Source organism: Hydractinia symbiolongicarpus, chromosome 14 (genome assembly GCF_029227915.1).
Source record: "Hydractinia symbiolongicarpus strain clone_291-10 chromosome 14, HSymV2.1, whole genome shotgun sequence".
Classification (NCBI taxonomy): domain Eukaryota; kingdom Metazoa; phylum Cnidaria; class Hydrozoa; order Anthoathecata; family Hydractiniidae; genus Hydractinia; species Hydractinia symbiolongicarpus.
In genome coordinates, this window is record NC_079888.1 from 8756478 (window position 1) to 8781821 (window position 25344).

The window sequence follows — 25344 nt, forward strand, 5'->3', positions numbered from 1 at the left end:
TAAAATGATGTTATATAGGCACCAACCCTAATTAGTTATTAGTTAGTATAATGTAGCTGCGGACAGACATATAGGTAATAACCCTTATTTTTTAGATTTTATAAGCAAAAATGATCCTTCCATCTTGTTCTGACGAGGAAAAGACACAAATATTTCATCCATGCTCAAGTAGGTTTTTTGTTTCAAAACGGGCCAAAGATATTAAATCTGTGTTATTGAGTGTAAAATGTTGTTTTACTCAAGAAGTCTTTTTTATCTCTTTTTTCTTCTCAGGCGACTCCAACAAGGTGAAAAGATAAAAATACTTGCATGCTCAAAAACTTGTTTTTAAAAGTTACAGTACCGACCACAAAAAAATAAATTAACAGTTGTTGTTTTAAATTCGTTGTCATAAAGCTAGCTATATAATAGATTTTAATCGTTCGTGAATCAAAATGCGATCAAAAAAAACATTTCTATTGTCGCTTTTCGTTTATCAACTTTTAAAATTTCATTTAAAAAAACATTTCTATCCCCGCTTTTCGTTTAAAAACTTTTAAAATGCGATCTAAAAGACATTTCTATCACTGTTTTTAGTTTTTAAACTTTTAAAAAAAGACACATTTAACTTTTCTAGGCAAATGGCATTTCGTAAAAATACAATCGCGTCCATAACCAAAAAGTATACACCAAGCAAAAACTATGAATATGCCTTTTTTAACTTGATACAACTTGATACAGCCTGAAACAAACAAATTAACATTAATGAAAGACTTTTTTAAAAAGAAAAGAAAATTAAATTATACTAGCTAAAAAAAGCGTGGAGCTCGGGAAAATAATCGTAGGACACATGGTCATTCGTGGAGATAATAATATTAGCGTTGGAGCCACGATAGAATGCTTAAATGCTCGTTATACATAAAGACCACGATTTTATCATTGTTTGTGTGCATCATGCTTGTTGCACCAACACGATGTTAACAAACCTTTTCACAGTACTGTACACAGCAAGAATTTTTCTTGTGTTGTTTTGAAATTTATATTTACAGCAAGAATTATTCTTGTGCTGTTTTGAGAGTTTTACAGAATATACTTGTCTTGTTTTGAAAGTTATACAGTAAGTTATACTTGCGCTGTTTCGAAATTTATACAGCAAGTTATTCTTCTCCTACTTAAAATAATAAAACAAACAATTGTAGTGTTCTTTTATTGTTTTTTTGTGCAGTTTTATATGAAAATCTAAATTTAAGTGCAAATTCTTTTCGGACTATGGTTGTTTAGTTGAGAATATGTAAAGTCTTTCGCAGTGTTAAAATCATTTTTTTAAATTCATAACGAAGGAGGTTTTTACGACAATAATGTCTTGTTTTTCACTTGTATTATAACTATTTTAGTGAAAGTAGCAAATTTTTGTTATAAATCACATAAAAATTTAAACTTCTGTTTAACCAAGTAACTATATTTGTGATTAAAAAATTAGCGCATCGTGCAATTTAGTTTATCGCAACAAATTACCATGAACAAAGAATCAACTGCCAGTGGCCTTGCCAATGTCCTAAAGTAAAGTTATTGATTTGCCTTGTTTAGTATAATTGTAAATTAACATTCAACTAACAAAAAAACATCATTCATTATCTATGCTCATTAAATTTTCACGAGATGGGATAAGAAAATGTTTCTTTGTTTTCATTTTTTCTTCTTTAAAACTTGTTTGCTTGATATTATTATTTTTTTGTTTTCGTGAAAATTAGGGTCAGTTGAGCCCGTAGAAAAACTAATTAAATTGGAGCCGCCTTCATCATCATTCATCATTCTCGGCTTAACGTCCGTTTTCCATGCTAGCATGGGTTGGACGGGGTATATTAATGACCCTCTTCCAATCTGATCTAGACTGTGTTAGATCTAAACTCAACTTCCTCTGTATCAAGTCTGTCCTTATAACCTCCTGCCAAGTCTTTCTCGGTCTGCCTCTGGGCTTTGCCCCAGGAACTATCAAGTCTCTACACTTTTTTACCCAATTATCCTCCTCCATTCTTTCCAAGTGCCCCAGCCAATTCAATCTTCTTATCTGAATAACATCTTTAATTCTACGGAGACTTAGCCTGATTCTTAGCTCATCTGAACTCTTTCATTGTCATATCATTCCTTTCTAAACGGTCAAGATCTTCTTGCTTCACTGCCCATGTCTCACTACCGTACAACATAACACTTCTTACACAGGCCTCATACAACCTACCTTTTACCTCAACTGACAGGACTCTGCTAGTCAACAAAGGAAGTAACTCTCTGAACTTTTTCCAAGCAGAACCTATCCTGCAAGTAACACTTCTTCCAACAATGAGTCTACTTCATTCTCTATAATCTCACCTTTGCAACGCTTGCATACAAATTGAATGTCAGCTCTTAACCTTCCACTAATACTACTGCACTTCTTATGTACCCAATGCCTGCAAGTCTGACAAAAAATTGAGTTACTACCAACCCCTTTCCTGCAAACTCCACAAGGCCACTTTTCAACTACAAGGTCACACTTGGCTGCAATGCTACTAATCATGACTTTAGACTTTGCTGTGTTTACCTTTAGCCCTTTCTCTTCTGGTCCTTTCTTCCACTTCTCAAATTTTTTAACTAATTCTTCCATCAACTCTGCTATGAGAACCAAATCATCTGCATACAATAACTCCCATGGACAACCTGTTCTGAAATCCATCGACAGCGCTTCTAAGACTAGAATAAACAACAAAGGACTAAGTACAGAACCCTGATGTACACCAACATTTACACTAAATTCATCACTAAGTGAATCGTTAATCCTGACACGACTTCTAGCATTGCTGTACATAGACTGTACCAGTCTATGTACGTAACTAGCCACTCATCCACACCTAATTTTCTCATAGCCCACCAAATAACTTTACGTGGCACTCTATCAAAAGCTTTCTCTAAATCTACAAAGGCAAAATAGAGATTCTTTCTCTTTCCTAAATACTTTTCCTGAAGCTGTCTGAGTAAAAATATTGCATCTGTAATGCCACGCCCTGGAACAAAACCAAATTGCATCTTATCTATATCAATTCTTTCTCTAAGTAACTTATCAATCACTCTTTCAATAACTTTCATTACTTGATCAACCAACTTCAAACCTCTATAGTTAACCCTTTCTAATGCATCACCCTTGCCCTTAAAACAATTCACTATTACACTCGACTGCCACTCACTCAGAATAGCACCATCCTTTATAATCTGGTTAGCAAGACTTGTAATAAGCTCAACTCCAATATATCCAGATGCTTTTACCATCTCTGCAACAATACCTGATACTCCTGCAGCCTTGCCAATCTTCAATTTCCTAATAGCCTCCACTACCCATTCTGTCTTGATCTGAATAGCTGGCCCTTCTACCACATCATCATCAGACAAATTATCCTCGTCCCAATCAAACTCAGTGTTAAGCAACCTCTGATAATGATTCTTCCAAGCTACCCTTTTCTCCTCCTCTGTGCTAGCCAAAACACCTTCATCATTAAGTATACACTTCTCACCTACAACATCTTGATTAGTCTTCTTCATTTGCTTTGCTATCTTGAATACCTCATTGCGCTGGTCTTCCCTTCTTAACACATCTGCAAATCTGTTTCTCTCTGCTTCTGATTTTGCCTTATACACTGCTGTACAAGCGCGACGCTTAGCTTCTAAGTAAATATTTTTACTACCACCTGACTTCCACTCTTCCAAAGTTTCCTCTTTTCTTTTATACACTGGTCAACCTCATTATTCCACCACCAGGTCTGTCTATGTCTAGCTGGTCCTCTCGTCCACCTACAGGTATCATCAGAAGCTTCTAGAAGACAATTCTTCAAAGTAGTCCAAGTACTTTCAACATTGTCACTATCACATTAACCATTGTGGGCTAACTGCTGAACTTTTGCACTAAATTGTCCTGCTACAACCTCTTCCTTCAGCTTCCTGACTTTTCGACGGGGCCTGTACTTTCCCTTGGCTTCATTAACACTCTTCAAGATAATGTCACAAACCAGCAACCTATGCTGGGAAACACACTCATCCCCCGATATAACTTTCACGTCCTTCACCACTTTCTTGTCTGACTTTCTAACCAGGAAGTAATCTATCTGTATCTTACAACCACCTGACCCATATGTTATCAGCCTACTCTGTCTCTTACTGAATGATGTGTTGCAAACCACCATGTCCGTTGCTATTCCAAACTCAAGCAATCTCTCCCCTTCCTTATTTGTGCTCCCAAATCCATAGCCTCCATGCACACTTCTATAACCTTCAGATGACTTTCCAACATGACCATTAAAGTCGCCGCCCACCATGACAAGTTCAGTGTCTCCAAACTTTGATGTGACTGCTATTAATTCATCATAAAACTTATCTTTATCTTCCTCACTGAGTCCACACTGTGGAGCATAAACTGACAGAAAAGTGACAATCCTATTACCTATCAAAAACTTTATCACTATAATACGACTATTAACACGCATAACATCTATTACTTTTTCTACCCACTTCTCTACAACGAATATGCCAACTCCTCCATATCCATCACTATTACCAATCCAAAAAAGCTTATAAGCCCTCCTACCTTCCACAAATCTCACTGAAGCTCCTCTCCACCTGACTTCCTGAACACAACACATATCAACAGATCTACGTTCTAACATTTCAACTACTTCACCTGCTCTACCTCTCAGAGTACCAACATTTACACTAGCCATCCTCAACTTAGTGTTATCTACCTTGTGATGTGATAGCTGGGTAACGGTCTGACGATGCTCACACCTGACATCTGTCCTACCGTGCGCGACACCTTCAGTCCTTAGAGTTCCAGCCCCGTTTACGCAGTTTGTCTGATCAACTATTCTTACGGCCATTAATAAAGAGTTTTGGCATTGTTTTACAGCTGGATGCCCTTCCTAGCGCCAACCGTTCACAGACCGGACTGGGTGTTTTTTAAAGTGACACCATCACTATGTGGCATTTCATGGGACTTCCACAATCGCCCCTTTAAACTAAGGTATGGTGGAGGACGCTCAACTCCTCTCTTGTCTCTTAAAGAGACCTTTCACCTTTGCCTTAGACAAATAAAATAATTTTTTTAAAGAGAAACTATAATACATTTTTTTCTTTTTCCTTCTTTTTTCTGCAAATTACTATGCAAATTATGCACATTTTTGTTTCAGTAGAATTTTTTTCTTTCTATTGTTTATAAGTATATAGTTATTTAAATCTGTGGAAGAATCCACTGGAATGCTTTTGATCAAAAAATTATTTGTTATCAGTATCCACAAACAATAGATTAAAACTTTTAAACAAAATAAACAACAATAATAACAATGTGAATTGCCTGTGACATTGGCCATTAATTATTGATGTGGTTTTTAAAAAGCTGTTGCAGTAAATTTAAATTACAACTGTAGCAAAATTCCTAGCTGAAATCTCTTCATTTCCCCACATGATTTTTGTTTTTAAAAATGGGAACAAAAGTTTCACAAAGACAGAATATAGTTTTTAGGGGACATTTTATAGGCAATATCAGAAAACTGTAAAGAATATAATCAACTTTGCCTGTCACAGACAGACATACACACACAACACAGCAATCCTATTATTGTAATAATTTTTATTTCATTTACTACATACATTCTAATTTATTTTTGATGAGTATATAGCCTGTATGAGATAATTTCACTTTCACTATGAGTCAAAATTAATAATAAATTGTACTCTGCATCATGTAATTATTAAGAAACAATGTAAAATTTAAAAACAGTTCCTGTAAAAAAGAATTTTCTGAGAAAACAAATTAAAATTAAAGGAAATTAACTAGTCGTTTCGGCAGGAAGTTCCATGCGTATTACTGATTTATTGCAGTCCACTACGGGGGAGTATTTGCTTGGGTTCTCCAATTGTGCAGAAAAAGTGATCACTTTATTAATAATTAATTATTTTCAACTTTCACAGCAATAGACTAAAAAAATATGAAAGTAGAAAAATGAGTTCAAGTTTGTAAACACTGCTTTTTTGAAAACAAGATGAAACGTAAATATCAATAAAAACAAATATTTCTTATTTATTTCTAGGTACCCTGCGGTGCTTCACTAGCCTCGATAGTAAAAATGATGACAAAAAAAGAAGCTTATTTTTAAAGTTCTACCGGCTAAAGCCGTTGAACAATAAGGTGATATTGAAAAATTATTTTGTAAGTAAACAATTAAAGAGTAATTTACATGTAACACAATAACTGTGTTCTGTATTTTTTATTTTAAATCTTTGATTCTGTTTTTGGCTTTGCGAATTTACAAATTTACTGTCTTCAGAAACTTTTCCAATTTAATCAATAATAAAAGAACAACAAAAAAACTGAATAAAAGTAGCAGTACATCAAGATAATAAAGAAATATTTAAAGTATCATTGAATACCAGCCACATGGGATTTTTTGAAAAACTTGACTTAGCTTAGTAGCTGATTTTCCACCATTTTGGAATAATTCTGTTAGATCAATTCTATATTGCCGATGCTCCAGTGAGGTATACTGGTTTTTTAAACAAAGTGGCTAATATGTCTTGAAACTGTTTAACACTTCTCAGATTAAAATATACTTCTGGAAGGTTGCAAGATAGAAAAAAAGCTTTAGAAAATAATTTTTCTGAATCTATTCTTATTTACGTGTAGTTCTTTATTGTTGAGTTGTTTTCGTTGGAAAAAGGGGATGAAAACTCCTAAAGAAGTCCTAAATTTTAATTTTTTGGAACGAGTAGATAGATTGCAAATGAAGTAACTATGAAAGTGGTGGAATAAAAAAAAAATTGACAACTTGTATTTCAATCAATATATGTTTACATTTAATATTGAAGAGTAAATACAAGGTGTTTCCTTTAAATGAAGTGTGTAAAATTTTACAAGTTCATGTCTTATACTTTGATTCGTTTAGTCACTTGTGCGAAACTCCATCAGCATCATGTCTTTCAATTTCAGATTCCACCATTTGTTGGACGACTTTATAAACAAACTCATATTGTTCCTAGATAAAGTTTGTGCAAAAGTAGAATGGTGAATTTGTCTAATAAATTAAAACTTTACAAACAACGTTATTATAAAATTATTAAGCTTCTATTATTATGAAATTATTAAGCCTTCATTACCTTTGTTTGTACCATGGCTGGTCTTTGTCGTCTCAAATCAAGAACAACGTCATAAACATTTATCTGTTTTGCCTGGATAGGAAAAAAACAGTGTTGTAGTGTTGATAAATGTTGAAATAATAATAGATAGTTTTTGCAACATTAACTTATTTACCCTATCCTGAATAAGTTTTGTAATACGATCAATTGCGATGATAGCGCCTGTTCTACCACACCCAGCACTAAAAAAATATGATGTTCATAAATTGACAGTTTTTACCATTTGTTCCCACTGTATTTTAAAAAACGAATGACACAATCTACTATTTTTTTGTACATTAATACAAGTAGTGATATGACAGCGATTTTGGATGTTAATAAGAGATGTCAAAACCTGCAATGTACAAGAATAGGCTGATCATGTTTAGGATAGGTTTCGTGTAATATTTCAATTAACTGCATTGCAGCTTCAGTTGTTTCAGGTGCACCATGATCTGGCCAGTCCATGTAATGCAGTTGTGTTACTAAACGCTCCTTCTAAAAAACATAAATTAATATTTTACAGTATTCTCAATCTTGAATAAGGAATACTGTGATAAAATGAATGAAAGTATATTAGTTATTAAACATAGGAAGTTCATGTCCTTTAATTATTTGTTTATTCTTACCTGTATTAGCCTTTTTATTAATTTTTTTTCACATTGGTAAAAAATGGCCAATATGATATATTATTTGTGTGCCTGCTTTGTTAGCATTCGCGGCTGCAATTAGAAAGGCTTGTGCATACACAGAGCTTAAAATTTGCTGGACTTAAAATATTTATGTTTGCTGTCATCTGACCAGGTAAATAACATAATGGTAATTTTTAGCAACACAAACAGATTACATTATTAAAGTTAATCATGGCTTGTGTGTTCATTCACTACTGAAAAATGGTTTACTCTGATTGGCCTCTGGTCATGCGTATTTAGATTGGATCAGGTTTAAGATTTAATGACAATGACCAACAATTAAACCAGTGGCAGCCTTTACTATTTCGGTTATAGGAATAGATTACGTCATGATTACTTATTAGTTCTAAAGACCCATGGCATAAATTTGGTTTTGAACATTGTCCATTTTAATATAACTTCTTCACTGAATCATTTTTATTGTTTTTTTCATGTGATTTGATTAATGATAACGTACTTTTTGCATTGCATAAATTTTCTAATAAAGAATTATTTGGATATATATCAATTGCAATTAATAAATATATAACTAGACTGCCTTACATTGCCTTTCGTAACTTTTATTTGCCTCATTTTGAGAGATTGTGTATATTTTTTTTCACCAGCCTAAAAACAAAAAACATTAAATAAATTTGTCCAAATTTATCCAACACAAGCAAAAAATATTAAAAAATATCGATTAACAACGAGCAAGTAAATTATATTTGACTAGCATTTGTTGTGTAACCAGGTAATTTCTATATAATATTACGCAAACTGTGCGTCTGTCTGTCTGTCTGTATCAGGCAAAATGAATGTGCTTATTCTCCCTTCATGTAGCTGAAAAAATTATGCCCGGATTGTTAATCAACAAATTAATCAACTAATAAGTATCCAAAAATGATTACAATCATTGCCCGTTGATGACAGCTCTAGCTGTTGAAACGTAGCCTAGAATAAACTCGCTTGTTGATGATATGATAATATCTATATTATTTAATATCACCTTGAACTGTTTGCGTAATTCAAAAAATACTTATACATTACATATTTTACTATGTGCACAAACTTACCAAGGAAATTTTCATGTGTTTTTGCTGTATTACTTCTTCACTGTATGGCCAGTATCTCTGGCATCTAGGCTAAATGCAATAGTAGAATATTAATTGCAGATTTTTGGATGGTAACCCAAAATGTGAAAAAAGTCCATCATTGTGTGTTTTTCAGTGTGTGTTGCTTGTAAACATTAAAAAAATCTAATGCCAGCAGGGCATATAAACGATCTATATTTAAATTAGAAGTTTATAAATTAAAATATTAGACTTAATAATAGACTTTTTGTGTAAAAGACACATGCTTAAATAGTTATGCATTTGTTTTATAATTATAAGGTCCATGGTTCAATTAAATTGGCCTGTCGAGTGCCTCTACCACAGCTACAGGTTAACTCATGCCATGTGACAGGAACTGGGTAGGCAATGTTGATGCATAAGTAACATTGATGTTCACAATAACAGAATAATAGTGTTTCCAGCATTAAAGTGGCTATTCTATATAAACTTTCAGAAACAAAAAACAAACAATGTATTTTTAAAAAAAGTTTACCTTGCCCTTCTCCACTTCCTTACAAACCATAATTATCAACTAATAAGAGGAAAAAATAGCAACATTGGATAGACACTTTTCAAAATTTGAAACTCTGGATAAGTTAAAAGGCTTACTTACAGTCACATTATAGTGCCAGATCATTCTCCAGAAATCATCAACTGTGCTTGGCAATGGACCTTGTGAAGCTATATAGCAGACTTTCGATTTTTCATCCTATTAAACGAAAATTTACAAATATTATATCTATATTATTGAGAGCCATGTATATCTCTGCACAGTTTTATAGCCGTTTTATGGACACTTAAAAAGCAATAGGGAACGAGCAAACCTATCCATAGACTATGACTTGTATAGGGAAAAGCTCATGCCTGACTAATATGGACGGCGTCCACTTATATTTAAGCCTGAGTAATGAGTTATACATTACTCTGACTCCACACATGCTCAAAAAAGTCTAAAAAACAGAAAAACATAGAAACATGTTTCTTTTAAATTGAAATTCGCAGAAAACAAGAAAGTTATGAGATTCTTTAGAAATTGATTTAATAGGGACCTGTTACAAATCCCTTTAAATCAAACTGATTTATATGTTGTGCCTTGTAGCACTTTCTGTCTTCGTTGTTCAACATTTTATCATGAAGTTTTTGACTAACATGTGCATAATGCATTTGACTTTATGGCTCACCTCACAAGATTGATTCTTTTTACCTTACACTTTGTTTACAGTGCCATATCAAACCGGTGCAATTGTGTGCAATTTACTTGTATTGCTTAGCACTAGTATTTATACTCACTGTAATAATGTTGGCATTGATGTAATCTGATCCATCCACAAATCTTTCTTTAGGTAACACAACTCTGCTATGATCAACTAAAATATTATAAATGAGCTGTTTATGGTTGATTAAAAGAATTCTAAAAATAGATATTGTGTAACTTTACCACGTTAAAAATTAGCTGATTTAAACTGTGTATAAGAATTAGAAAAATGGAAAGTTGTTTCAACACTGGAAAGTGGTGCAATAATAAAGTACCTGCTGGCCATATATCCTGGACAAATTTAAGAACTTATAAAATGCCTAGTAAAACAAGCTGATGTTACTTCAAGCCCCTAGCCCTTATATGGTTAGAACTAAAAGTCTTGTCTTTGGCTATATGGCCAAGAGTCCAGCTTTATAGGCTATACTATTTATATTTAAATAACAAACATGGTAAAATGTCTTTGTAACGATTTTTCTTGCGATTAACTTCTTTTGAACCTTCTGATGTCGGGACTCTTACATACTCTGAGGATCGATATTTGAGTCTCTGAAAAAAAAAATAAAATAAATAAATACAATCCATTAAAAGTTACCCCCCCCCCCGCCCTCAAAAAAAAATCACTAATCACTAAGGCAGAATTTTCTGTAAATTATTTTAAAAGTAAAAGTACTGTCACTAATTAAGTTTTTGCACAGTATAATCAACATTAAAAATGTAAAACATAAAAGTTTTCAAACTTTCAACAAATAAGGAATGACTTATCAATAAAAAAAATATACGCAAAACGTCAATCCTATATGTTAGAAAGGACTTAGAAGTTCCTCCTGGGGACTCCTTCAAATAGGAAGTCTTTGAAAGTCCCATGTTTAAATTCTTTGTCCTTTAAAATATATTTAAATTATCCTATTTCATAAAACTTGGATTGTTTTGAGAATAGAAAATATTGACGTTAAGTGTACGATTTTTGACTGGTGAATCATCTCTAAATACAAGAATGAGTAAATGAACGATAAGGTGCAGAAATGAAAACTAAATAATATGAAGAAGCTTTTGTACCTCAAATTCGATATCTATTAGTGCATTGCCACTTTCCAGTATTATCGAGCAATGTTTTTTAAGCAGATGTAACTGGTCTTCTGTATCCGTCATACTTATTTTATCTAAACAATGAAGAATTTTGACGTTACAGTTTGTGTCTTCTACGTTTCTACAAACTCTTGTTATTTAACAGTTTAAAAGATTTTTTATGTTCCATTAGATTGTAATGACAGTTAACAAATACTATAAACAGTAATTTCTTATGGTATTGGGAAAGGAGCTTTTTCAAAAGGGTCTGTTTTACTTTACTTCAGTAACTGAGCGATTTCAGTATTCTAAGGTGATAGTGTTGTGTATATTTAGCAGGAATTTGAACCGAAAATGAGTTAATATTAAGCAAGTGGCTAGAAAGTTTTTTCCTTCCTTGAATTTTTCGATATTGGGTCGTTTCATGGATTTGTAAATCATAAGGTGATAAGTGCGATAAGGACTAAAAGAAGCTTTTTCCCAATTAGATCATAGTGTGTTTTTCCCCCATCCGATATTCAGCAAAATACGCAACTACGGTTAAGGTGGCAGTAACCCTTTTTTAACTGTCCAGGACAGCTGTATTATTTACTCAGTGTTTTATGTATACAAATATTCTTTACTATTTGTTGAGAATATTGGACCTTAAAACGTATGAACTTTTTTCGAATTGCCAAGTCAGCAGAAATCCCCACTTAAAAGTTGAAAAAAAATTTGCTTTTAACAAGCTGAAACTTTTCACTTTACCTCATGATTTTTCATCTGCTTTTGTTTAAAATGAGCTTTGGGTTAACCATGTTAAAAGGGTTACATAGTTTTTTTGTTCAAGAAAATGTATAGGATCCTGTGCTGTGACAAACTGTTGAAGTTTATAGGTATTTTGATGATGTAACCAACCAACTGTTCTGAAATAAATGGGGTGACCAAGCTTTAGAAAATCGGTCCTATTTTAGCCTCATGTGGTCCATAATTACCAGTACAGAGATCATGTCAGTTATTTCCACTCGTGTTCAAGTTATTAACCAACTCTACTATCAGTCTTTGTAGACATAATGTTTAAATAGTAATAACCCTAAGACATTAGAAGGAGAAAAATATCTCCTTTGCAAAGCCGGTATTTTGGCTTGGTTCAGTATTTTTAGTTACAGACAAACTTACTCTATTAGTAGATGCCAGTTCTGTGTGTTTCTGACTGATGTCAATAACATGACAATGGTTAGGAGAGGCTACCGTACTTATCTATCTATCTGTCCTAGAACTAATACAGGTCTCCTATGAGCCTGTAGGTCGATGGTTTGAAGCATGCTTGAAGCGACAACGTTCAGAAAAGTCTGTTTCCTTTGTGGAAGAATTATGTGAAAAAGAATTAGGGTCAGATAAGGACGATAAGGAGTTGACAGATGAGGAAAAATCTTTCATGTTAGGCCTGGATGCAACTGAATGGAAGGTGCTTTAAATCTTTTTTTATTTAGTTTAAATGTAATTGTAAATTTCATTTTTCTTTTCAAGTTACTATGTTAGTTTTTTTATAATTTGGAGATTGTTTCTTTAAAATAGCTGTTCTGCAGTTTTGTTTATTTGTTGTTGCCTTAGAAACAAGACCATTACAGAGTGTTGGGAGTTTCTCATCTCAGATGGAAGGCGACAGATGAAGAAATAAAATCGGCCTGTATGAAGTTGAATACAATATAAACATATTTACATTTTTTTTGAGGGGCTCAAACTTTCATTTATAAACTGAATGGCCCATGTAAAATCCACGTGTATAAATTATTGATGTTGCAAACATTTCTGATATGTTTTTAAGCCTAATTTCCCTTTGAAGAGTGAAGCTTGCCATGTAATTTTGTAAATAAAAAAAAGTGGAAATCAGCTATAATTCTACAATCTCATCCCAGACATCTGTTCTTCTTTCTCACCTCTTAAAACTGTTAATTTTAGAATCCCTATTTTTCTTACTTGCAGATCGAAAAAAGGTGTTAAAATATCATCCTGATAAGAAGGGTAAACATTCAAAGAAACACCTTCCTCCTGGATTGAGTGAACATGACTACTTTACCTGCATAACGCGAGCATATGAAACCCTAGCGACATTGGAAGGACGACAGGCTTACGACAGCGTCGATCCAACTGTGGATGATACCATACCCAGCTTTTCACCGAAGCAAGATTTTTATAAAGTTTTTTCGCAAGTCTTCAAAAATAATTCAAGGTATGTAGATATATTTGTGAAAATGACGGTGTATGAAATGTAATATGCAAATAATGTGGGAACCTATTTCTCAGCCTTCATAATGTCCTGAAGTGGCCATAGCCTGTGGTATAGATGTTTTGACTCTGCCTTAAGGCGCGGGTGGAGAATGTTTTGCTGTGGGATGTTAGCCTGGGAGAAGCATTGATTGTACTATAAAAAATTTAGAAAATGGAAATTTACGAAATCACAGCACTCTTAAATCATTGAGTTAAAAGTCTTTATTTATTTTAAGGCATCTTTACTGGTTTGGTTCAGTTTCTTAGATCAGCTAGTCAAAATATTCAGATATTGTCGTGAAATGGATCATTGGCTTGACCAGATCTGTCAATTGCGAGGAAAAAAAACTCTTTTGATGGGGGTAATAATTCAGGTTTTTCCTGGAGGGGGGCAAGCCAGTTTATTGCATGAGTTTTTGTCTAAGGGGAATGAAGGGGTAGAGGAAACTATTGCTTACGGCCTTGTGTCAATTTGCAAAGAAAGCTGAAACGTTACTAGGGGTGATTGTGCCAAAATTTTGCTAAGTACTGAGGATGATTTGATAATTGTTGCTAACAATGTATGCTAACAGTGTATGTTTTGATAAAAGTTTTGACACGCACCCAACATTTGCTCTAATTGTCAACTTGTCCTTTAAAACTATTGTCCTGTTTCTTTTCTATTTAAATGTAAAACTTGAAACCATATAGGCTATACTTTTAAAAATATTATAATAAATAATAATAGAAACATTGATCACTTACCTGAACGAGAAAATCTTGTACCTGGCACTTCCGTTGAAGAAATAAAAAAAAAATAGAATAATTTTTTTATTTATTAAAACGGTATTAAAAGAATGTATAGTTCTTGTTTTTGAAGTTTTTAATTATTAAAAAGGAAACAAGAAAGAAAAAGAATAAGAAATAAAATAAATTTTTAATAATTGTGTTATTCTTTTGTTAAGCAGATGAAAAGCATGTATTTATTTCATTTGAAGATGGTTCCTATCCTTTCATGTTTGTCTTTGGTTTTTTGCAATTGTTTTTTCTTTAATCATTTATCACTATTTTATTAACAGGTGGTCAAAAGAATGGCCTGTACCTGAACTGGGTGGGCCAGACACACCACAAAAAGAAGTAAATGAGTTTTACTCATTTTGGTAAGAGTCTAGTTGTTCGTACTTTAAAGCATGTGCACTGCATTTGGTTTGTGTGTTAATAGTCCCAGTGAAAGCCATGTATGTTTTTCTACACAGTAGGATACTTAAAAAAGTCACAGGATTTTCTTTTACAGAAATAGAAGTTTTTCAGGACTTCCAAAAAAGACACAACAATATTTGTGGAATTGCACATAAAAAACTGTGCATTTTAGAGAAGGCTGGGATAATCATGATTTTGTTGCATTTTATAGCCTGAAGATTTCCTAAAATATTCTGAAAATCCAAACAAAATAAGTGGTCATGCAATCTTTTTCTGGATTTTGTATATAATATTTTATGTTCAAGACATGTGACCTGCAGTGGTCCTAACTCGCTTTAAATTTTTTGACGTCTTGTTTTTTTTCTTATGTTTAAACGTGTACCTGCAAACATGGTGGCTGGTCTTTTCTCTCATAACGCACTGTTGTTTAATATATCTGGTCTTAAAAAGACATTTTTTCTCTATAACATATATCTTCTCAATGCCAGAGTTAGACAATTTTGTGTGCTAAAAATGAGGGAGAGTCAGAGAATTTAAACTCTCTCTGCGTTGAGATATGTACTTTTTCTTCACTGTATTACTCAGGATAATGACAGATGGGAATTGTGACAACTTAAATTGTGACATGTTGTTTTATTATATAAAACTTGCACTAAATTAATTTTTGTGTGTAGGTATGATTTCAAATCATGGCGAAATTTCGCTTATATGGATGAAGAAGAACAAGCTGATAAGTACGATGTGTATTTGTTTGCACTGTAAATATTTGATTATCCCCCCCCCCCCCCGTTTTTCAATCAGCTCACCCCCTTTTAATTAGGTCTCCCCCATTTAATCAGCTGTCCCTCTTCGGAAAGAAGCCTTCAACCTAAAAAGAATTTCTAATTTGCTTTTAAAGGAAAAAGCTTGTAATTTTCCACTTTGGATCTAATTTTATTTTAATTTTATTTTTACTCTATTAAACAGTGGACGAGTTATTGTTTTGTGATACTGTAAATATATTGAAGTGATAGTCTTGTTGCCATTTTAATAAGACACCCATCTAATAAGCCCTTTCCAATAATTCCCTACGCTCAAAGTAATTTCATGCAAATAAGTTCCCGATCATCATCGAGTATGTACGATAACCTTTTGAGATGCTATCTGAGTAAAGTTAATAATATACGACCCCGAAAACATTATATTGGGAAAGAGGGCGGAATTTCAAAAACCAATTTCAAGAAGGCTGTTTCTATCTGAGTAATACCCACTCAGAACTTGTCAATATTAACAGGAAGATATGGAAGTTAGGATTTTAAGTTATTTGGTTAGACCCAGAAGTCTTAGAGGGTGGTAATTTATGCAGTGACAGCAATATTTCGGACCTTTTCGGGTCGTGGATCAGACGTTCGATAATGTGGATATTGTGTGAAGTGCAGCTAGCGCATTATCAACGTTGGTTCCTTGGCCTACACGCCTGCCAAATTAAAACGTTTACAGCCGACCGGTCAGAGTAAACTGGTCGTCTAGTGATAGTATTTGCCCATTTCTAGAAAGAGCTAAAAAACCAATGAATCCCCAAATATGTCCAGCGTTGTATGTATGTCTCTAGTTTATATGTGTTCTGGAAAATCTGTTTTTGCATTTAACAAATTTTATCTGTGTAGTCGAGAGGAGAGGAGATGGTTGGAACGAGAAAATCGTCGGATGCGACAGAAACGAAAAAAAGATGAGATACAGCGTGTTCGAAATATTGTTGGTAAGACATTGTTTATTGTTTTGATTTTTACCCGGCAACAGTGTTGTATTCGTTATTCTGTAGTTTTCTAGACAACAAAAATAGGGTTGATGCCGAAAGTAACGTTTTAAACACATTCACTTTAATAATAAATGCTTTTTATCCTCTGATGTTCTCTATCAAATGTTTGCTTCCCATATCAAGTAGAACATTGTAAACATTGAGTACTGTAATGTTACACTAACCTTGGGAACAGCACAGTTTAGCTGGTTAGGCATCTTGTGTACTCAATACATTTCAAAGACTATGCGATTGTATCAACTAAGCTATAGCGGATTGCCTAAATTTGACCTTAGCAACGTTATCGGTAGCTTCAGAGCTCTTCAGAGCAGAAATTTCAAAGTTTATGTAGCGAAAATGAAAGCTTTAAACACTGTTAGAACCATCCTTGTGGTCCCTCCTAGAAACAATTGACAGGTTATATCCCTCGAAATTAGTAAGGCTAACAGTATAAAACATACAATACTCCTACCAGCACTTATACGACATTCTATTTATGAAGATATTTCCTCTCCATTCCTAAAATATATGCCACAGTTTTTTTAATAAGCAAAATGGACAAAAAATTAAAATGTGTGATTAGCAATTTCCCTGCTTAGTTTTAAGTTTGCCAACGTCGCTTAGGGAAAAGGGTGAATTGATGGATAAATAAATAAATACATAAATTAGTGAGTGTATGAATGAATGGCTGACTAACAAACTAACTTAATGAATGAATGAATGAATGCATGTATTAATGCAATGAAACTATTGGTCATATAAAGAAATTCTTTTAAGAAATTTAGTTAGGCAAATTCAAAATGTTAAATTTTCTTTGTTAAAATAAAGTGAATCTTAAAGATTTTGAATTAACTTTATAGTTTATTTCCTGACTAAAAGATACACATTCTTCCAAAACCAACTCCTGACACACTTAGCGGTTAATTTAACTTTACCTTGAAACCCGCTGATCAGGTCTTTGAAGCTGTAAGCCAATGTAGAAAGAACCTTTATGTGGAGGACACCTCCATATAGCTGACACTTTTTATGAACCTTTTAGTGTTCACCAGAGGCAGGTTCACTGTTTGTCATTTTAAATGTTTAATGTTATTTTGTGGCATAGCTTTTTACACCCTGCCCCGTAATTTCTATACTGAACGAATAAAATACATTGAGGGGTTGTTGTTGGTGTAAAAAATAGTTTTCTGTTTAAGAATTGGCATATCAGAATGATCCTAGAATCAAATTATTCAAAAATGCAGAAAAACAGAAAAAACTTGAGCTGAAACAAGCGAAAGAGCAGGCTGCTCAAGAAAAGGAAAAGGTTGTGTATTTTATTTGTTTTTGTTATTGTTTGTTTTATTGAGAGGATTATATCGATTGAAAACCACTTTTTAATGTCATGGAATATTAATAGCAGTGGCTTCTTAGGAACTACATCTCGAGTTCATGTATTATTATACAAAATTCAAGACTGATAGTGTAAAGTAAAAAGTAAGGGTTAAGTCGTCTGACAAAAGCCTGTGGTGACTGTATTAGGTATACAGTAAAACAGCCGGGACCTAACTTAATCCATTGTGATAGAAGTTGATCTGATTTTTTTAAAGTTGTCGAATATTCTCATTGTATTTGTCAACTTTATTTAAAAACATTTCCATAGCAAAGGTTGGAAGAGCTTGAACGAGAGAAAAAATTGAAAGAAGAAGAAGAATTGGAAGCGAAAGAAAAGGTAGTTCACAAAAGATGTTTACTTTATTATATCCGCAGTTTTTAATACTTTTTTTTATTAGTTATCGGATGTATAAAATAATAGTTTATTGTTTAGGCCACACGAGAGAAAAAGGAGAAGGAGAAATTAAGAAAAGCTGCTGCTCGAGATAGAAAAGTAGTTCGGCAAGCAATAAAAGTATGTTCTGCTCTTTGTTAATAAACAAATGCCTACATATCGTACGCCCCTTGTGTAAACCCTTTGGCGTTTATTTACTGATTTATTTTTCGTTGGGCGCATATGATTTAAAAAGGTATTTACACGGGGATCAGTAATTTGCACAAAGTTTTTAGTTTTCGGTTAACAATGAAATAGATTTGGAGTAGCTACATGTTTAAGTTCATTCAACCAAAAAAGGCTTTATCTCGAGATATTCTGTTTTCCATTTTATCTGGAGTCATTATCTTGTGTTGTTAACTTAATATTGGAAATTGAATACGCACTCAAGTCATTAGGACAGCAATCGTGTTTAGTGTGTTAACGCGTTTTAAAAGTTAATGCCATTCTTGCGAAAATAGGGATAAGTTAAAGCAATTTGATTCAGTTGACTAACATTTTCAAACTAAATCAGTCTTACGAAATCATGATCTGCGGTTGCTTTAGAATGTTTGGAATAGTTGGACAACCTGATTTGCTTTGTGTTGTGACTTTGTTCATATAAGGTAAGTTGCCGCTTCATTTGGTGAAGAATTGTCTTTTTTTAGAATGAAAATTTCTTCAACATAGACGAGAATGAAATCACATCATTAGAACGATTAGAACAATCCTTGGAGAATTTATCTCTAACAAAGTAAGTCGTTTGAGAGTCGCTTACAATGTTGATGGGTGCCTAACCACCTGAGGAAACAGTGAAATACTCAAAATTGATTTTTCCTTAACCCTTTTAACACAGGGCTCTTTGGTCTAGTGTAGCACGGGAGAGGGAAATAAAGTACCCGCGGGCCATAAATTATCCTTAGAAGTTATCCTTAGGCAGTAAAACGTAATTAATCAGTAATGACGTCACACATGCCTAAAATAGGCTATTTTCTTAATTTACAATAAATATATTTCTAAAGCAATACTGCCACTACGGCCGTAATTCTTGTTAGGCATTTTGGCTGAATATGTAAAAAAAAACCGAATGGCATTATTGGGATGGAAGAGGCCGCGGGCAATTTAAGCCCGGTAAATCGTAATTCTTTTATTAAAGGATTACATTAACATTATCTTACCTTTCCTCGCACAATACATCTTTCTATAAGATGTTTTTCTATTTTAAACAAACTTTAAGACTGCTATCCTTAGCTCCCAGCGTTTAAACGTGAGTGCTCAATATGTTCAATTTCCATAATGGCAGTGTTTTTTTTGAATGTTTATTGATTAAAACCTTTTTCCTTCTGAAAAGTTCGGAAGTTATCCCCCAAAGCTACCATTTTGCAGATATCGTGGCCAGAAAAAACTTGTAATGTGTATGGCTATATAGTAAATGCTGTGAACTGATGCTAAGAATGACGTGGAGAATTGGTACGCCCCTAGGAATTGTAGAACTTTCACGCACTTTCAGGATTTTGCTCTAATTTGCGAAAATTTATACATGCGAAAGTTAGTAAAAGAGGGGTAACCCGTGATAGATTTCTTGTTGGAAATTACGGTTTTAATAGCGAAAATGTGACGATGGGAGGGAAAACTAACAACTGAGGCTAACAATTGTTACTAATTTCATTTTTTAGCTTACAAGAATTGAGAGAGACAGTAGAAAAGGGCGATAAGGAGACACTGAAAGAATTATATGTGAAACATGTAAGTTCATGTTTCCAGCACAGAACCAATCAAACGAAGCAGCGTAATAATACCACGATATGATTGGTTATTATGCTAACAATATTTTTTGTGCTAAAAAATTGTTTCTGCAGAAGTGTGTACGATGGCATAATTTTTTTTTTTGTTTGAGCAACAGAAAAACTATTTTACTCAGAAATCAACGTTTAAAAAAGTTGGCGTTAAAAAGATGTTTTTAAAAGTTTAATCGCGAAAGTTTATTCCTTCCAAACATATTGAAATAGCCTATTCGCAAAAGTTAATTCTCGCGAATTTTATTTATTATAGATAAAAAAAGGTTTGGAGTGACATCCTTGTTGCTTAAAGTGTAGTGACAGACATTTGTAATACCTTTACATGATATTTCCAGGCCGTAAACAAATGATATTTAACATCTACGCACCTATATGTATCACCTATATGTCTTTTTTTTCGAGTACTATAGTTTAAATTTTACATTTACGTTGTAATCCCCTTTTTTTAGTCTACTGAAGTTTTGGAGAAATTAAAAGAGCAAATGAAAGAACAAAAGAAAAAAGAAGGTTTGTAGAACCAGCTTTTTTATTTTTGTGTGTTTTTCATCAGTGGAAAGCAGTCTTAAATCTTTATTGTGAAATAAATACAGTCTACTCTCGATAAGTGGAACCTGCACGGGACCGAAAAAAATGGCTCCACTTATCCGAATTGCTCGGTAAGTGAAACCTCTATGAAACCGAAAATGAGTTTCACTTATCGAACTTCTTTCTTATCTGAAATCTCAGGAGTCCGAGGAATTTAGTTTTTATGTTTTCATTACTTGATAGCAATCGAATGTTCGCATTCGAAAAAAGAATGTTTTGATTAAAATGATTCGAACGTACTGTAGATGATTTTTCTTTTGGAAAAGTTGCACTTATATGAATAACTATTGCTCAAGGGACCAAAAAAATCGTTCCACTTATCGAAAGTTCCACTTATCCGAATAAAATAAGAGAGGTTTGTTGATGCAAATCCAAGGGACCGGGGAAATTGGTTTCACTAAACGAAAGTTTCACTTATCCGAGGTTCCACTTATCGAGAGTAGACTGTACCCTAATAATTCGCAAAAAGTCACAACGCACTCAAAGTTTTGAAACACAATTGACAGAACTCTCTAACCTATATATAAAAGTGCTGTGCCCGCAAACAAAGCTGCATAAAACCCGCGTCATCAAAAATATCACGTCTTCGTTGTAATTTATTGCGTTTTTTTTGGAAGAAAATTGTGCGGTTCTAATGAACTGATTATTTCCTTTTTTTGATTGGAAAATTATTTTTAAGCTGTGAACTAACTACAAGTTGGTTTTTATCTTTGGTAAACACAAGTTCTCTTTAATTTTTTGTGTGTGGATATTTTAGAAGCCGCTTTGGCTGCTGCCACAAAGCAATCCACGACCGCACAAGTAACTGTCGACCAAAACTGGACGGATACTGAGTTGCAGTTGCTAGTGAAGGCAACGACTCTTTTTCCAGTGGGTACAGCTTCACGATGGGAGGTGATTGCAAATTACATCAACGAACATTCTGGCGCCCCAAAGCAGAAAACAGGAAAACAAGTGATAAATAAAGTGAAAAATTTGAAGAAATTAGGTATGATGTTTTTCAGTTTTCATTTTCGTTTTTTTTTTCTTCTTCTTTATACCGTAAAAGGGTTCCCAGCAACCTTCAAATCTCCCGCGAATGCCAGTTTTTGCGCGAAATTTTCATGATCATTGGTGAATTAATAAAAGCTTCTTGATCATTGGTGAATTAATAAAAGCAAAGCCATCTACTGTCGACTATGAACTATCTTCTTTGCGCAGTTTTCTCGTACGGTGGGTTTCTGATTAATACGAAGTAGTATTGGTACATTTTTTTCGCAAAATACGCTCATTCGAAAGAAAAGGTAACAGCTTAGGACGAATTGCACTGAAACAGGTCCACGGGTACCCCTTTTGTTTTTTGTAAACAATATTGTATCAAATCTTCACAGACGCCACCTCTGCGCCACACCCACTTTTATTCATCTAAATTAATGTGTGTTTTTTTTAGATCCGTCCTTAAAAACAGAAGTAAATAAAATGGCTTTCAAAAACTTAGAGAAGGCGACGAGTGCAAAACTCACTCAGAATATTTCATCGGATATTTCACTAAAAGATCAAACAGGTAGGAAAATCTGCTGACTTAATAAAGACCTTGAGTAACTCCTTGGATGTGACTTTTAACAGGATGAGACGTGAATAAAGACAGGTAGTGAGCAGGCATTGAGATTGTAAGCATAATGAGGTTGAGAATGTCCCGAAAAATTACTATAGTCTTTTCTATAAGTATAACCTTCTTAAGCATATTTACATTGGGAAGTCTATAAAAAATTAAGCGTTATTTTGTTATTCTAGCCTGAACTTCAGGCGCTTTCATTTTGTCCTAATGTACAAACGTAAAATTTTTGAAACATAAAATGGAAGTGACATTTTAAAATGAAAAACATCAACTTGCCATTCACCGGTAACACAACATCAAAAATAATCAACATTGAAGCATTATATGGTAACATGGTACAAGCATATTATATCGGGCTTGTTATGCTTCGCACAAGCTTTTCTCAGGAAGATAAAGGGTAAAAGAAGACACGTTCTTTTAAAGGAACAAACTTTAATCTAAACTTTAAAAATGAGCTAATTACAAGTTGATTTTAATGTTTCACGTTACATGCTTTGCTACATTACCAACTTCTAGGCTCTAGTAAGCGTTTAGATAAAAAAAAAGCATATAAATATGTTCAGACTAAGAATGAAACCATTTTAAAACCTGTTTTGTACCTTTTCTTTAGGAAAAGCGACTACACCTGAAGATGCACCATGGACTGCAGATGAACAAAAGGTAAGCACCTCTTATGGTTGACATCATCGGTTTGACATTCATCGAAAGGTTAGCGATTTCGTTGATATGTCGGTAAATTTCAGGGACTTTTGGTTTATATGGTCAATTATTTTCGTCTTTAAAATATTGGCAAGGATTGAATTTCAAGCGTTAATGTGCTTGTAATTATTATTATTAATTGTAATTTTTATTATTAATTGTAATTTTTATTGTCAAATGTAATCCAGAAGTTCCAGTACTTATTTCTATAAGTAGTTTCTACAAAAATTGATGCTAAAAACAGGTGAAAAATGTCAGGAATTATTAAAAAAAAGCGATTTTTCTTTTTCTTTACACTGGACATTCACGAAAAGACCGCTAACGCTGCTCACTTTTTAATCAATTTTAATTTATAAAGAACTACATGGCTATTAAATTTCTAAGAATTTTTACCCCATGTTTATTTCGACCGACAGAGGGCAATTGTTCTAGAAAACAGGTTTGGTTTACTTTTTCAAATTAAGTCACCTTTTTTTCTCTGCCAGTTTTACTAAAATATATAACCTCCAACCTTCATTCCAAGACAAGTTTTTAAAGGGCCTGTGAGAATCAAATAGTCTTGGTAACGAGGTGGAGAGTCTCTTAAACTATACATTGATTGACTACTCTGTTGGAAAATATGTCAGTGTTCACGTTATGATATTTTCTTTAATTTTTTAAACTCAACATCAGCTTCCCAGTAAATCTACTCATATGTCCGTGTACTAACACAGAAATAAGTACGTGATTTATAAAGTGAATTAAAAAACAGAAGTGGTTGAACCAAAACAACAGCTTTGCATGAACGTGGGTAATAAAACGACTTCCCGTCCTCTTGTAAAGGAGAAAACCCTCTCCTTCTAACAAAGGAGGGGCATCCCTCCCTCTTGTAGAGGTGGAACATCTCCTTATAAATAGCCCCACTCACTTGTGAGGAAGGAACAGCCCTTCTCCCTTGTATGAGAGAAGCACCCTTCTCCCTTGTAAGAGAGAAACACCCCTTCTCCCTTGTAAGAGAGAAACACCCTTCCTGTCCGCTTTTACCTTCTTTTTTGCTAACTCCTTCCCGGCTAAAATGCCAACATCTCTCATGACACCTAAGACAGTCTCATGTCCAACCTGTTCATACATCCTACTTTAGTTATTGGAACAAGCTCTTAAAACATATGGCTCCAACACACCAGAACGATGGGATAAAGTCGCCAGCTTGATACCTTCCAGAACGAAAAAAGAATGTATGCGAAGATACAAGGTTAACTTATAATCTGCATAAGTTATTTATTTTCGTTTTTCTTGGATGCATTTCATGAATTTTGTGTTTCTGTTTTAGGAACTGGTCGAGATGATAAAAGCGAAAAAGGCAGCTCAAAGCGCTGCAAGTAAATAATAAAAGAGTTATTTTTGATACATAACGATTGTGTTAAGTTTATCCCCGGGTTTGACAAAAATTACCTTGAACGAATTGACAAGCATGACTTATCTTAAGCGTTGGATTTAAGTTAAGATTGTGGGGTGTCCAAGGCCATAGGGTGAGTTATTCTTTTAAATATATTTATATCTACTAAACGAAAACAATAATGGCCATAGGGTTTTACTCTCAGCTCTTGGTAAGATATATAAAATTTGCTAAAGAAAATAACGGCGTCATTAATATTTTGATAACGCAATTTTTGTTAAGAGGTTGGTTATTTGAGGACAAAATACATAGCTGGGGTACAAAAATCATTATTTACATTAGAAGTTATTAAAAAATTTTGGTCCAACATCTTTAACTTATCCGTTGCTTTGGCAACCAGAAGGAAAGTTATTAACCAAAACATTTTTAAAATTCACGATTTTTTAATACTTACTTCTTAAGAAGTAACGAAAAGTTGTTTGAAAGGCTTCTCGAGGTTTTTTTATGGAATCAGCATCTAAATTCACCAGTAACAGTCCCTGTTTCTATGAGAGGCGACATCCCGTCCTCAGCAATAATTATCCTAAATATCTCTGTGTTCTTGAGATAGCGGGATCTCAGGCCGGCCGTTTTTTTTCGTACTAATGCAGACAAACGAGATAATTTCTGCATAATTCAATCAGGGAATAATACTTCCCAACAATCCCTTTTTCCGAAAAACGACGGGACACAATCATCCCCTAAACGCCCCCTGAAGAATTAGTTTTGGTGTTACTATTAACTTTGTCACCTATGGAGACTGAAGGTCGCTCATAGCATAAGTAAAGCGAAAGCAAAAAATGGTTGCTTGTTGAAAAACGCGCATGTACATATCCCCAGGACTTGTCAATTTGTTATAAATCAATAAAATAAACCCACCCGAGATTTTTTTTCAGCTTTTTTATACCTGAGTATCGTATCAAAAAAACAAATTTTCGCAAAAATTCCACGAAATTTAGTAGGCGAAATTTCATGAAAAGTCAATTAA

General features: G+C 33.6%; 2 protein-coding genes and 1 long non-coding RNA gene across 3 annotated transcripts; 1 reads left to right on the plus strand and 2 right to left on the minus strand.

Annotated features, from left to right (window-relative positions):
* On the plus strand, positions 1 to 24333 carry LOC130625301 (dnaJ homolog subfamily C member 2-like). The gene is made up of 18 exons (XM_057440357.1): positions 1 to 168; positions 12530 to 12720; positions 12867 to 12942; positions 13239 to 13485; positions 14582 to 14662; positions 15377 to 15436; positions 16349 to 16440; positions 17673 to 17782; positions 18119 to 18187; positions 18284 to 18364; positions 18931 to 19016; positions 19939 to 20008; positions 20511 to 20568; positions 21404 to 21634; positions 22076 to 22189; positions 22854 to 22903; positions 24063 to 24173; positions 24252 to 24333. Exons 1-18 carry the CDS (start codon positions 111 to 113, stop codon positions 24306 to 24308), a joined length of 1842 nt encoding a protein of 613 aa, XP_057296340.1. The 5' UTR covers positions 1 to 110; the 3' UTR covers positions 24309 to 24333.
* On the minus strand, positions 3196 to 3786 carry LOC130625314 (uncharacterized). Its single transcript, XR_008981698.1, has 2 exons — positions 3493 to 3786; positions 3196 to 3374 (listed from the first exon to the last, which is right to left on the minus strand). It is a non-coding gene; the product is annotated as an uncharacterized LOC130625314 (long non-coding RNA).
* Positions 6803 to 14339, minus strand: LOC130625309 (tyrosine-protein phosphatase non-receptor type 12-like). The gene is made up of 12 exons (XM_057440366.1): positions 14268 to 14339; positions 11265 to 11368; positions 10655 to 10754; positions 10241 to 10317; positions 9564 to 9659; positions 9444 to 9482; positions 8912 to 8980; positions 8403 to 8465; positions 7523 to 7665; positions 7304 to 7370; positions 7150 to 7221; positions 6803 to 7028 (listed from the first exon to the last, which is right to left on the minus strand). The coding sequence occupies exons 2-12, from the start codon at positions 11355 to 11357 to the stop codon at positions 6939 to 6941; spliced, it is 909 nt and encodes a 302-aa protein (XP_057296349.1). The 5' UTR covers positions 11358 to 11368; positions 14268 to 14339; the 3' UTR covers positions 6803 to 6938.
* Positions 24334 to 25344: the final 1011 nt, after the last annotated feature.